Source organism: Antedon bifida, chromosome 3 (genome assembly GCF_963402885.1).
Source record: "Antedon bifida chromosome 3, ecAntBifi1.1, whole genome shotgun sequence".
Lineage (NCBI taxonomy): Eukaryota > Metazoa > Echinodermata > Crinoidea > Comatulida > Antedonidae > Antedon > Antedon bifida.
In genome coordinates, this window is record NC_136228.1 from 812,996 (window position 1) to 826,254 (window position 13,259).

General features: G+C 37.1%; 2 protein-coding genes across 2 annotated transcripts; one reads left to right on the plus strand and one right to left on the minus strand.

Annotated features, from left to right (window-relative positions):
• Positions 1-73: 73 nt before the first annotated feature.
• On the minus strand, positions 74-6,830 carry LOC144837675 (crystallin J1A-like). Its single transcript, XM_078692887.1, has 7 exons — positions 6,646-6,830; positions 6,176-6,349; positions 5,718-5,909; positions 5,026-5,182; positions 4,316-4,512; positions 797-933; positions 74-431 (listed from the first exon to the last, which is right to left on the minus strand). Exons 1-7 carry the CDS (start codon positions 6,728-6,730, stop codon positions 342-344), a joined length of 1,032 nt encoding a protein of 343 aa, XP_078549013.1. The 5' UTR covers positions 6,731-6,830; the 3' UTR covers positions 74-341.
• A 116-nt stretch (positions 6,831-6,946) lies between these two features.
• LOC144838718 (uncharacterized) lies at positions 6,947-13,217 on the plus strand. Its single transcript, XM_078694175.1, has 10 exons — positions 6,947-7,084; positions 7,487-7,675; positions 7,941-8,090; positions 8,180-8,314; positions 8,504-8,575; positions 9,145-9,262; positions 9,510-9,777; positions 10,205-10,307; positions 10,783-11,096; positions 11,357-13,217. The coding sequence occupies exons 1-10, from the start codon at positions 7,051-7,053 to the stop codon at positions 12,404-12,406; spliced, it is 2,433 nt and encodes an 810-aa protein (XP_078550301.1). The 5' UTR covers positions 6,947-7,050; the 3' UTR covers positions 12,407-13,217.
• The last annotated feature ends 42 nt before the right edge of the window (positions 13,218-13,259 follow it).

Below are 13,259 nucleotides of genomic sequence, written 5' to 3' on the forward strand. Positions count from 1 at the left end.
GTCCCATATATAAAATATTCATTTGGTTTGTGCAAGTATAAAATTCTAAATACTACAGTATAACAATCATTCATTGGAGTATTTTTTATTTTGCCATTTACACATTCATATGATAAACATTAAATCCAACATTACTTAATTATCAGATCTCCCCTTAAAAAGAAAGTTTTAAATTATTAGAATTAAAATATTAAAACAAATTAATTTGCAATGAAGGTTTTAAACTTTTTTCATTTCCATAAAAACTAATGTGCAATTCATACTCATTTGCATAATTTGTACATCATACTCATTTGCATAATTTGTACATCATACTCATTTGCATAATTTGTACATCATACTCATTTGCATAATTCTTGCATCATTTTCAATGTAGATTCAAAACAGTGTGTCTTCAGTTTCCAGTCATCAGGTATACATTCAATTCCATTCTGTACAAAAATAAAGAAAACACTGATATGAATTTGAATCTAGTTTAAGACCACTAACAGGATTATAAATACAGTCAACTCTCCTAATACCAGACACCTTTGGGCTGGCCAACAAGATTTTATTATGAATTTTTCTACGTGAAGCAAAATATGACTTCCCTATTAATTTATGTATACAGTAAACATTTTACATGTGCATCATTAAAAACAAATTTCAAAATGTTCTCTTTAATTTACATAGACAAGTGGCAACGGTCTCATGTAGAATCTGTATCTATCTTGAGCGTAAACCGCTCCGCATTGTGTGTAAATGGTCATAAGGAATATTATATTTTTATTACCCCTGACTACATCGTAAAACTCACCCTTGCTGCTAAGCAAGCCCCAACATATGAACATCTACTAGTACAGCCTGCTGCCCTCATTGTTGTCCGTATCGCGTCACAATAATCAGTTGTATTAATCAGGCAATGAAGTGTTGACTGGAATGCTTCTGGGATATCTTCAATTAGAAAATAGAAATAAATGTTATATTTTGAATTAGAAACCAGTATGGTTAATTTAGCAAGATAAAGAGAAATTTGATTAGAATTTCTTAGGAAAATCATCATAAAAAATACATACAAAGTGATAACATAAATTAGTGACAAATAAATACATTTAAAGAATAAATACATTTACGTTCACATGTAAAATTATTGATAATAATTTGTTGTTAATAGGCCAATACAGAAATACTAAATCAATGGTGATTGGTTGATTTGATTTATTTCAATACCATAACATAAAGAACACAAGCAGAAAAACAAAACAGAATCATTAGTATGGTATCAGGAATAGCCCTCTAATGTGGTACCAGGAATAGCCCTCTAATGTGGTACCAGGAATAGCCCTCTAATGTGGTACCAGGAATAGCCCTCTAATGTGGTACCAGGAATAGCCCTCTAATGTGGTACCAGGAATAGCCCTCTAATGTGGTACCAGGAATAGCCCTCTAATGTGGTACCAGGAATAGCCCTCTAATGTGGTACCAGGAATAGCCCTCTAATGTGGTACCAGGAATAGCCCTCTAATGTGGTACCAGGAATAGCCCTCTAATGTGGTACCAGGAATAGCCCTCTAATGTGGTACCAGGAATAGCCCTCTAATGTGGTACCAGGAATAGCCCTCTAATGTGGTACCAGGAATAGCCCTCTAATGTGGTACCAGGAATAGCCCTCTAATATGGTACCAGGAATAGCCCTCTAATGTGGTACCAGGAAGAGCCCTCTAATGTGGTACCAGGAAGAGCCCTCTAATGTGGTACCAGGAAGAGCCCTCTAATGTGGTACCAGGAAGAGCCCTCTAATGTGGTACCAGGAAGAGCCCTCTAATGTGGTACCAGGAATAGCCCTCTAATGTGGTACCAGGAATAGCCCTCTAATATGGTACCAGGAATAGCCCTCTAATATGGTACCAGGAAGAGCCCTCTAATGTGGTACCAGGAATAGCCCTCTAATGTGGTACCAGGAATAGCCCTCTAATATGGTACCAGGAATAGCCCTCTAATATGGTACCAGGAATAGCCCTCTAATGTGGTACCAGGAAGAGCCCTCTAATGTGGTACCAGGAATAGCCCTCTAATGTGGTACCAGGAATAGCCCTCTAATGTGGTACCAGGAATAGCCCTCTAATGTGGTACCAGGAATAGCCCTCTAATGTGGTACCAGGAAGAGCCCTCTAATGTGGTACCAGGAATAGCCCTCTAATGTGGTACCAGGAATAGCCCTCTAATGTGGTACCAGGAAGAGCCCTCTAATGTGGTACCAGGAATAGCCCTCTAATGTGGTACCAGGAATAGCCCTCTAATATGGTACCAGGAATAGCCCTCTAATGTGGTACCAGGAAGAGCCCTCTAATGTGGTACCAGGAATAGCCCTCTAATGTGGTACCAGGAATAGCCCTCTAATATGGTACCAGGAAGAGCCCTCTAATGTGGTACCAGGAATAGCCCTCTAATGTGGTACCAGGAATAGCCCTCTAATGTGGTACCAGGAAGAGCCCTCTAATGTGGTACCAGGAATAGCCCTCTAATGTGGTACCAGGAATAGCCCTCTAATGTGGTACCAGGAAGAGCCCTCTAATGTGGTATCAGGAATAGCCCTCTAATGTGGTACCAGGAATAGCCCTCTAATGTGGTACCAGGAATAGCCCTCTAATGTGGTACCAGGAATAGCCCTCTAATGTGGTACCAGGAATAGCCCTCTAATGTGGTACCAGGAATAGCCCTCTAATATGGTACCAGGAATAGCCCTCTAATGTGGTACCAGGAATAGCCCTCTAATGTGGTACCAGGAATAGCCCTCTAATGTGGTACCAGGAATAGCCCTCTAATGTGGTACCAGGAATAGCCCTCTAATGTGGTACCAGGAATAGCCCTCTAATGTGGTACCAGGAATAGCCCTCTAATGTGGTACCAGGAATAGCCCTCTAATGTGGTACCAGGAATAGCCCTCTAATGTGGTACCAGGAATAGCCCTCTAATATGGTACCAGGAATAGCCCTCTAATATGGTACCAGGAATAGCCCTCTAATGTGGTACCAGGAAGAGCCCTCTAATGTGGTACCAGGAATAGCCCTCTAATATGGTACCAGGAATAGCCCTCTAATATGGTACCAGGAAGAGCCCTCTAATGTGGTACCAGGAAGAGCCCTCTAATGTGGTACCAGGAATAGCCCTCTAATATGGTACCAGGAAGAGCCCTCTAATGTGGTATCAGGAATAGCCCTCTAATGTGGTACCAGGAATAGCCCTCTAATGTGGTACCAGGAATAGCCCTCTAATGTGGTACCAGGAATAGCCCTCTAATATGGTACCAGGAATAGCCCTCTAATGTGGTACCAGGAATAGCCCTCTAATGTGGTACCAGGAATAGCCCTCTAATATGGTACCAGGAATAGCCCTCTAATGTGGTACCAGGAATAGCCCTCTAATGTGGTACCAGGAATAGCCCTCTAATGTGGTACCAGGAATAGCCCTCTAATGTGGTACCAGGAATAGCCCTCTAATGTGGTACCAGGAATAGCCCTCTAATGTGGTACCAGGAATAGCCCTCTAATGTGGTACCAGGAATAGCCCTCTAATGTGGTACCAGGAATAGCCCTCTAATGTGGTACCAGGAATAGCCCTCTAATATGGTACCAGGAATAGCCCTCTAATGTGGTACCAGGAATAGCCCTCTAATGTGGTACCAGGAATAGCCCTCTAATGTGGTACCAGGAATAGCCCTCTAATGTGGTACCAGGAATAGCCCTCTAATATGGTACCAGGAATAGCCCTCTAATATGGTACCAGGAATAGCCCTCTAATGTGGTACCAGGAATAGCCCTCTAATGTGGTACCAGGAATAGCCCTCTAATGTGGTACCAGGAATAGCCCTCTAATGTGGTACCAGGAATAGCCCTCTAATGTGGTACCAGGAATAGCCCTCTAATGTGGTACCAGGAATAGCACTCTAATATGGTACCAGGAATAGCCCTCTAATGTGGTACCAGGAAGAGTCCTCTAATGTGGTACCAGGAATAGCCCTCTAATGTGGTACCAGGAAGAGCCCTCTAATGTGGTACCAGGAATAGCCCTCTAATGTGGTACCAGGAATAGCCCTCTAATGTACACCCCAAGTGGTCTCCATACAAGATTCTACCTTATGAATTAATTTATTACGCTAAACTGAGGTTAACCATGTTTTAACTTTGAAAGAGCAAGAATTAACATGATGAAGAAGATCACATCACATAGAAGGTCATGTTTGTGAAGATCATGTTAAATTTTGAATGTGAACCTAGGTTATTTGCAGTGAAATAAACAAATTACAGAATTTAATCAAAATAATAGTAATACTCACAGCATTGGTTTTTGAAGACTTCTGTCGCGGCTTTTCTATGAGGAATTTCTTTTGCATTTATCACTGCCTGGAACTCATCAGCTATTGCAGCATCTAATGGTGTTGGGTTCTTTCTATCAGGATTCTTGAGTTCTTTTATGACAACGTCCAAAGCATTATCTGCTTTGTCACCATACAAGATGTACTGCTCAAGAATTCTGAATAAATGTTAGGTTAAACTTTATTATTCTTTGCAATGAAATTGTGCAACTTTGCAATCATTTTTGGAGGTACAGTAGTTGTTTAGGTGTAGCTTTTAATTTGCAACGACCGTCAGTTAATCGATGTGTCATTGGTCGTCTGGACCCAGAAACCACCTAAACTGTGTTGAGGTGAGTGAGGAGGCACATCCCAACTTCCCCTGCATGCGCACAATAAATTGACATGACCTACTGTAGCTCCCTGCTGACCAATGAATTGTTAAAATAGAGTCTATTTCATGCCTATAGCTTACCTGGATAAACTGACAGGTAATCAAGATATACAACAGCTTGGTTTGTCTACAGTAGTACAGTATTTACAGCCAAATTGATAAACAATGTCAGTTTCCTGACAGCAATGAAGTGCAACATGAAATAAGCTGTTTGTGGTAAATACAGGAAATTTTGAAAGAGATATTTAAAGGCTAAGGTACTGTAAACAAAACATTTTTACTTCAAGGTGATTATTACCTGGCAGCAGCTAATCCGTATGACACAGCTTCTTGCGACGTCAACACGACCCGGATCGAAGCTTCAACCATTTCTAGCATATTTTCCTTCCCAGCATACACTGCAACAATTGATACTACTGGAACCACAGCATGCATATCCTTCATTTTATCTAAATCTGAAATTGTATAAAATTAGAAATTATTTCAAACTCAAAAAGTACATGTACTGTAAGTAGCTAAATAGGCCAAGTACAGGTTTTATTCAAAATTGTACCCAACAGCAGCAAAACCTGCTATTACATTTGATGGAGATAATATACGGTATTAATAATATAAACTAACTTTGTAACAACATCTAGAACTATCAAAGGATCAAATTTCAATAAACTTTAATGTTGATATAAAGTTTGCGGTACACCATGTGTATTAGTTCTGAAATTCTCACTCCTGAGGATGATCAAAGCATATTGATCGAAACGTCAAGAAACTCAACAGTTCTCTTCAGAACTAAATATGTGGTGTACCTCAAACTTTATATCAACATTTGAATTCGCCATGCAAACCTTCAAACAATTAATAAACTTTAATGTTATCTTTTTCAACACAGACATTTAAATTGAATTTTAGTATAACTAGTAATACGAGTATAAAAACCATTTTTATGAAGTACAAAACAATTTTTGAGAGAAAAGAGGTTATGACATAACTTACTATTTTCTTGACCGTCACCAAGGTGATTCTGCAAGAAATATTTAACGCAGGCGGACCGCCAGGGTCCTTCAATTGGAAGTTTCTTCTGTACATTTTTATCGACGACGATAGCATTTAGAGGTTGTTTTTCGTAGTCACTATCAGGACCAAACATGTTTACAAGTTCCTTAGCGTATTCTTCTGCACTGAAACCTGTTAAATGAATAAATATATAAATACAAAAATATATCTCCTAATTATTAGTGAAACAAATGATGAATTAATAAATGTATTTGTTAAAAATATTTATCTTTTTACTAATATTAGGAAAAAACTCTGTCTTCTGGAACCCAGCCTACTTTTCAACACTCATATTGCGAACTTAAATCATTAAATCTGGCAGATGTAAAATAATTATGTAACCACATGCGTATTACGAAACTTGAATCATTAACTGTAGTTTACAGTGAGAGTTTCACCTTTTGCTGTATAGACAGATTTCAGCAAACTCATGATGTGGTCTCCATACACAGTATTCCGTCCAGTTGGAAGGGTGTAAAATGGATTCCTGGAGGGATTCCAGAATTCCATTGGTTTATCTCCAACTATTTCATCCAGCTTTTTTAGATCATAGTTCCAATGCAATGGCTGTGCTATAAGAAGAATGGTGGTATGTTATTCATTCATATTTTATATACTTCTATGTCTATCCTTTTTTCATTTCTTACTCAGTGTGATTTGGAATTTAGAGTAAGAATACATTTAAATAAAACATGTTCATTTGCTTATATGCAAATTTGAAATCTACAACCTTTATACATATAAAAAAAACAAGCTTTACTGGGACTGTAAATAGTGTCAAGGTCTTCTGATCAATTAAAAAAAGTCTAGTCATGGACCATGATAATAAATAGTTCAATAGTTGTAGTGTATTTTAAGAGCAAGTTACCTGCAGCATCGGCTATGAAACATCCAATAACTGAAGCAATTCGTCTGTTGTTTACAGTCGTATCCGATGAACTGGGTTTCTCCATTGCGTTAACGTACAATATTAAAGGGAAATCCCCAAGTTGTTCTGTAATGATGACCTGTGTGAATACAGCCTAGTGTACCTGGAAATACCACCACCACCAGTAGTGTGTGTACGGTACTACTGTGTGTGAAAGAAAGTTAAATTACCCCCTCTATATTGTCGGTGACTTTTTTTAATTAAAAAAAAAAGAATTACCCCCTCTATATTTAGTCGGTGAATTTTGTTTGTGTGCGCAGGATTTCAAGTAAAAAAGGGAGCCAATAAACCAAATAATTTGTTGTTTTAATTGTAAATTCGAACGCTTTCTTGCGTTAAAATACAATGGAAAGTAACAGCGATATATATGGTATTTCAGGTAACCTTATTGATGACTTACATTTAAATGTTTGCCTTTATTTTGAGGAAAATAATTACTACAGCCAGGCCCAAGGCTGGTCTTCCAAAAATAGGCACTAGCCTAGGCTTGGCCTACTACTACTCCACCGGAACAAAATCGTTTCGTGTGCGTGGCCTTATTATGATATTTTAGGCCTAGGGCTTATGACAGGTAGTCAATTGGGTAAGGGCATGGGTGACTGGTTTAAACATTAATTTATATTAAAACAGTAGCCTACTGTTTTAATATACTAGTAGGCCTAGCCTAGGCCTAGTTGATAATATTTTATATGGTTAGTTAAAAAATAATCTAACATTAACATTTAAATGTTTTGAATTGAGCTGATTATTTTGTAAGTTTTATTGTATTCAAAATTTGCAGGAATAATAAGTGAACCTGCTTTGGTTGTTGAACAGGCAACTACGATGTTAATTTGTGAGCAATCATCAACATCCGGATTACGCAGAGGTGGAAGAGTTCGCAAACAGAGAGCAGTGTCACCAGACATCGAACAAGAAATAGTGAAAGCTAAGAAGAGGGGACCAAAGTCATCTGGAGCCGAAAAACCTGGTACTGTAGGCTTTGAGTTTTGAATACTAGGATGGAGTGTTTTTTTACTTACAATTCTAAGATCTTTTGTTTGGATTCAGCCTTCACTGTATTGAAAAATATCCTTTAGGTGGACAAAACTTTTTGCATTTCTTTCATTTTTCTTTAATTGATTTATATTATGGACCTGGTTAGTGCACTGAAAGGTTGTAGGTTTGATTCGTCCTGAGGGCTATATTAACATAACTATCATGCACAAATAAATAATTGAAAATCTCTTTTTCAGCAAAACCATTTTGTTGCGATAATTGCAAGTCTCCTTATATTGTCAATCCAAAAAGAAGCATCTCAAAGAAAGATCCAAAGAGGGCGCCTGCCCCTCGCTACAAAGTTGATCCAGAAACAGGCAAAAAACTGATACTATGCAATGCATGTGGTAAGTATATTAGAACACTGTAAAGGTGAATACATGCAGTTTATTGTGAGTAGCAAAATAATTGAGAAAATTGATATTATATTTTTTAGGTTTGCTTTTTAACCGACAACAGAAGTCGGTGCGAATTAAACCTCCGGTCGCCACAGAAGCTGATCGCAAAAAATTTGCAGAGGATTGCGAGAAGTTTGCGCAGTCGATGGCAACAAGATTGAATGATCCCGAAGGTAGGAACATTTTTATTAATTTGTAGAAACGTGTAAATAACAAAATATTCTAGTGTGAAGTACCATTTGTAAAATAACAAGCCTCATTATTTATTTCTTGTACACATCTTATTTTATACTAAACTTTTATTTCAAAACATTGTATAATTATTTTAAAATTCAATTTGTCTATTTTATTTTCATATTTAGCTGCAAGGTTCACCTGTACTATATTCAAATCTAGACCATGTGGTTGTCTTCAAAAGTATATTTATGGTGATGGTAAGGTTACATTATTTCCTAACTATATTGAATTAAATTGTATTTAAATTTATAAACTTCAATGTACCCATGTAATGTACCCATAATTTATATTTGAATGAGAAAATTTGACAGGGGGATTAGTCTTTTGACGCACTAATATTTCATGACATTTCAACAAATGAAATCTATGCTTTTAAACGGCTCTTAATTCACTCACCTACAGTATATTTTCACTTCCAACAAATTCTCGTCGCTCATTAATTATGCACCATATTATTCCATCAATATCACATGGACCACCCACCCCAAAAAAAGTCATCTGAGTGTCTGAAAAACAACTTATTATAGTTAATTTGATTTATCACCATAGAACTAAATGTTGACATTTCCCCAATCTACTGAATATATTGCCTATGTTTCATTTCATTTCTAAGTTTATAGAACATTGAATATCATTGTTTGTTTTTCACCACAAACTAAGTATTTACAAATTATTGTTCATTTTGTATGCTAATTGGTTTTGCATTTGTAGTTCTTTTGATTTTCACAATTTAAATAAAGTTGTTTCTTTTTTATGTATCTAATAGATGGTACTGAAGGATGGGAAGCACGAGCCAATACTTTACTTGATTTATTTAAAAAAGCTAAAGTTTTGAGGTTAAAGAAATGCTATGATGAAGAGTCTGTTGATTGTAAAGGAAGAAAGTAAGATATTTGTACCTTTTTATATATTTATATTTTTGTTAAATGATTTCCAGATGAATAAACACTAAATAATATACTAGTAAAGTTATGTTTGTGTTTCACCATGTAATTCCAAAAAAAATACAATAGAGTTGACTTGAGAGAACATTTCAGAGAGAATTCTAATCTAACCTTACTAATATACCTATTCTTCCATATGCAATCTCTTTCAATTAAAAAAAATATTAATAATAATTTTTGTATGTAGAAAAATAGGTCTTGGTAATGGACACAAGAAATCCAAAGAATATGAAGAATTTGTTCTGAAGAAGAGACAGTATTTACGAGAGTTGAAAATATGTGAAGTAGCTGTAAAGAAAGTACTGTTATATTCAAACAACTTTTTACATCGGGGTCTCAAAACTGAAGACCGACCTTGGAGGGTGCAACGTGTACGTGGAAAGTCAGCGCGTGGTCTTCTAAAGACGATTGAAGAGTTGCAGAATGAAAAATGCTGCGATGATAAATGTATACTTGTAAGTATGATAAAACTGTGATGAAATCAATTCACCGAGCAACAGCTAACTCATGCATGGCAACATACATACTTTTTTAAGCAAAATCAAAATATACAGACCTTTATTTACAGAAATAAGAGGAGAGTATAGCTTAATTTTTCAAGGAGCTCGATTTTTATATTGTTTTTGTCGGTGCCAATTTCATTGTTGAAAAATTCTCTTTATATTCGCCGTTGTGGGAAATTTCTATTTATGTAGTTTTTTTCGATGTCTAAAAAAATTAAGGAGCGCTATTATTATATCGTGTTTAGGAGCGTGGAGAAGCGCCAGCACGATCGCGCTCCTTTTAAATGAAGGTCTGAATATAATATAGTATTTCTATTAAACTTTTTTTGTGTTTCCAAAATAAAAATTGATATTTTATATATTTGTGTTTGTTTTTCAGCTTGCCAAGACTTATGGAGTTCTGGTGAAAAATTGGAGAGAAAGAGCGACCTCCAGTCAGACTGAAGCCAGGAAAGTATTGGCTGAAATGCTCATTCCATCAGGTAATAAGATCTTTCTCAACTCTGTTGACCCACACAAACTGCCAACAGAGATCCTAATGTATTTGCTGTTTCTAGGAGTTCATAATGCTTCTCCTTTCCTATTTACATCCTTACCACCATTCAATCCAAAGAAAATAAGTGTGGAAAACCAAAGGAAAACTAATCCGTAAACCTAAAAAACTACCAAATCTAGACAAAAGAACCAGTACGTTTAACAGCAATTTAAGGTGCACAGACTGGCAAGTACATAATGCACAGGTGTTCTCAGTTATGTGAGCATCTAAGTAGACAATAAAGCAATCTAAGCAAAATATATTATTGAATTTGTAGAGTAGAAAAGCCTTCTTCGAGACTACCATATTCGGGACAGCACATTATATTTTAACACTAAAGGGCAACCTCTATTTAGAGTGCACCCCTATTGAGTGACTAATAGGAGTTCTACTAGAATAACATTTATGCGTAATTTCCACAGGTGGAAGAACAAACTGCTTCAACTTCATCGCTATGGTTACCGGAAGCAGTGCGAGGACAATTGGTAGGGTCAAACAACAAATGCAAGTAACGGGAGGTAATCGTGAACCTCCGCCACATGGCTTGAAGAAATACTGGGAGAAGAACCCATACCATAAGCAACCAAAGCTATCAACAAGAACCTGCTCAGAGCCTAATACTAATGCTGTTACTAGTAGTAGTAATAGTGGTGGTAGTAGTAGCAGCAGGGCCACTCCTGCAGATGGTGGGCTGAACACAACTGAAACACTACCCAACACCAAAGAGATGTCACCGGTAAATTGCATTTTTAAATATTTGGTAACATTCTACTACTAACAAAAAATAATTTCAACACTTACTCAAACCTACAAAAAAATAATGCATCTCTCCAGCATTTTAATTGTCCAAAATGTGAGTTGGTAAGCCATACCCTCAAATAATCACAGTATAAAACAAGCTTTTGGATAAGATAATTTACGGAGTACTTGCAAAAATCATTTTACAGTTTTTGTGAAGCAATTCTTAACATAGATAATATCGTTTTTAATGTATAGGAAGAGTTGAAGCAACATCAATCAAATCTGGAGAAGATGCAGTCACATTTAGAAGAGAAACGACAGAGAATAGAACAGCAACAGCGTTTGGTGGAAGAGCAACTGAAAAAGCATAAACTAGCTGAACAACAGCGTAAGAAACAGCAAGAGCAATTGATAGAACAGCAGCTACAACAGCAGAAGCTTGCAGAGCAGAGGCAGAAAGAACAACAAAGACTAGCCCAGTTGGCTCAAGCTAACCCCACTGATTCTCAAACATTTGAATGCAGCAAAATTGCTCAGCTTTTCTCGGAAATGCAGGGGCAATTTTTCGGGCAACAGTTGCAGCAGCAACTACTCACCAATCAAGCGACAGGGCAGGCAGCAGCACAGGCTATACAAAATGCAGCTGTTCTCAATGCAACACATCCTCCACCAAGTTACAATGTAGCAGTTGCTTTGAATTCAACAAATGCAGCTGCACAACAAAGCAGTTCAACCGGTTCAAACCAGTCTCAACCGGCTCTGGTATTTCAAGCATCACATGTGTCTGTGCTGCAAAACTTGCTACTTGGAAATACACCTGTACATTCACACCAGTTGCTAGGCATGCATAACCAACAACCACAATTGCAGCATAGTACATTATCACCAGCCAACCAACAGATATTAGTGTCTCTAGCACAAAACTTTAGCAGCTTAAATTCGGAATTAAATGCCGACTCCAGCTTATCTGATCAAAGTTCGTCAGATACATCACACGACCAGTTAAACCTATCAGATGTGATGACGCAAGAAGGTAATGTTGAGCATCTGAGCAGACTTCCTGTCAATCAGTCCAAAGGTCACAGAGTTCATCAACTTGTAGGGGAATCGTCCAATCACGAGATAGCAATATTAGTACCAAACACAAACAATAATGGTTCACACTCAAGCACAGATCATAGTGGTACAGTGGAATCTCTGTTGTCGTCAGATGCATTGCAGATATTTAGTGAAAACAGTGAGAACATTATATTACAGTCAATACCAGTGTCAATCACCATGCCAACAATACCTTCATCTTCATGACATCATCAGTAGTCAAGTGACATCATCAGCAGTTGTCAAGTGACATCATCAGTAGTCAAGTGACATCATCAGCAGTTGTCAAGTGATCATTTTCTATTATGTAAAACTATATTTTGATGTAAAATTTTAATTTATTATAAAGTTCTTTGATAGTAAGATTGTGAGTATAGCTTTAATGAGTTGTAACCAACATTCCATACATGATTAGAATCCAAATATTAATTATCCATCCAGGGGCAGATCCAGCATTGTGTATAAATGGGGTACATTGCGACATGCGTCGCCCTCTAAATCCATCCAGAGGCAGATCCAGCATTGTGTATATGAGGGGAACATTGCGACATGCATCGCCCTCTTAATCCATCCAGAGGCAGATCCAGCATTGTGTATACAAGGGGTGCATTGCATCATGTGTCGCCCTCTAAATCCGCCCCAGCCATCATTAAAACGCTTTAGCATTGTTATTGTAGCACAGGCCAAATCTAGTACTGGATATTTGTCTGATACTGGACAAATAATGCTATACAAATATGGTAATTTGTTCAGTATCAAACAAACATGCCATGTTTGTTAGTGGTATATGTTGCACCATAGAGATAATATCTCTATGGTTGCATTAGTGGTTGATTATGGTTAGTTAGGTTTTCACAAGCGCCTTGAGCACTTAGTGGATATGTGCGGTATATAAATCTTATTATTATGTTAGTTGGTGGTGCATGCTTTATTACATTACAGTTTCCAAATATGTCTTTAATTTGATTAACAATGAACATAATCCTGCATGCATTCAAATAAGATTTATGAAAGGAAACTTGTTTAAATATAATATATGTGCCTTATATTGAAATTATAC

What these genes read in the sequence shown, in the direction of transcription:
- LOC144837675 (XM_078692887.1), bottom strand. Translation starts at nt 6,730, where the DNA reads ATGGAGAAACCCAGTTCATCGGATACGACTGTAAACAACAGACGAATT. An exon ending in TTTCATAGCCGATGCTGCAG is followed by an intron (nt 6,350 to 6,645) that starts GTAACTTGCTCT and finishes TTCTTCTTATAG; the next exon opens with CACAGCCATTGCATTGGAAC. An exon ending in TGGTGACGGTCAAGAAAATA is followed by an intron (nt 5,183 to 5,717) that starts GTAAGTTATGTC and finishes ATACAATTTCAG; the next exon opens with ATTTAGATAAAATGAAGGAT.
- LOC144838718 (XM_078694175.1), top strand. Translation starts at nt 7,051, where the DNA reads ATGGAAAGTAACAGCGATATATATGGTATTTCAG. An exon ending in GATACTATGCAATGCATGTG is followed by an intron (nt 8,091 to 8,179) that starts GTAAGTATATTA and finishes TATATTTTTTAG; the next exon opens with GTTTGCTTTTTAACCGACAA. An exon ending in ACACCAAAGAGATGTCACCG is followed by an intron (nt 11,097 to 11,356) that starts GTAAATTGCATT and finishes TTTAATGTATAG; the next exon opens with GAAGAGTTGAAGCAACATCA.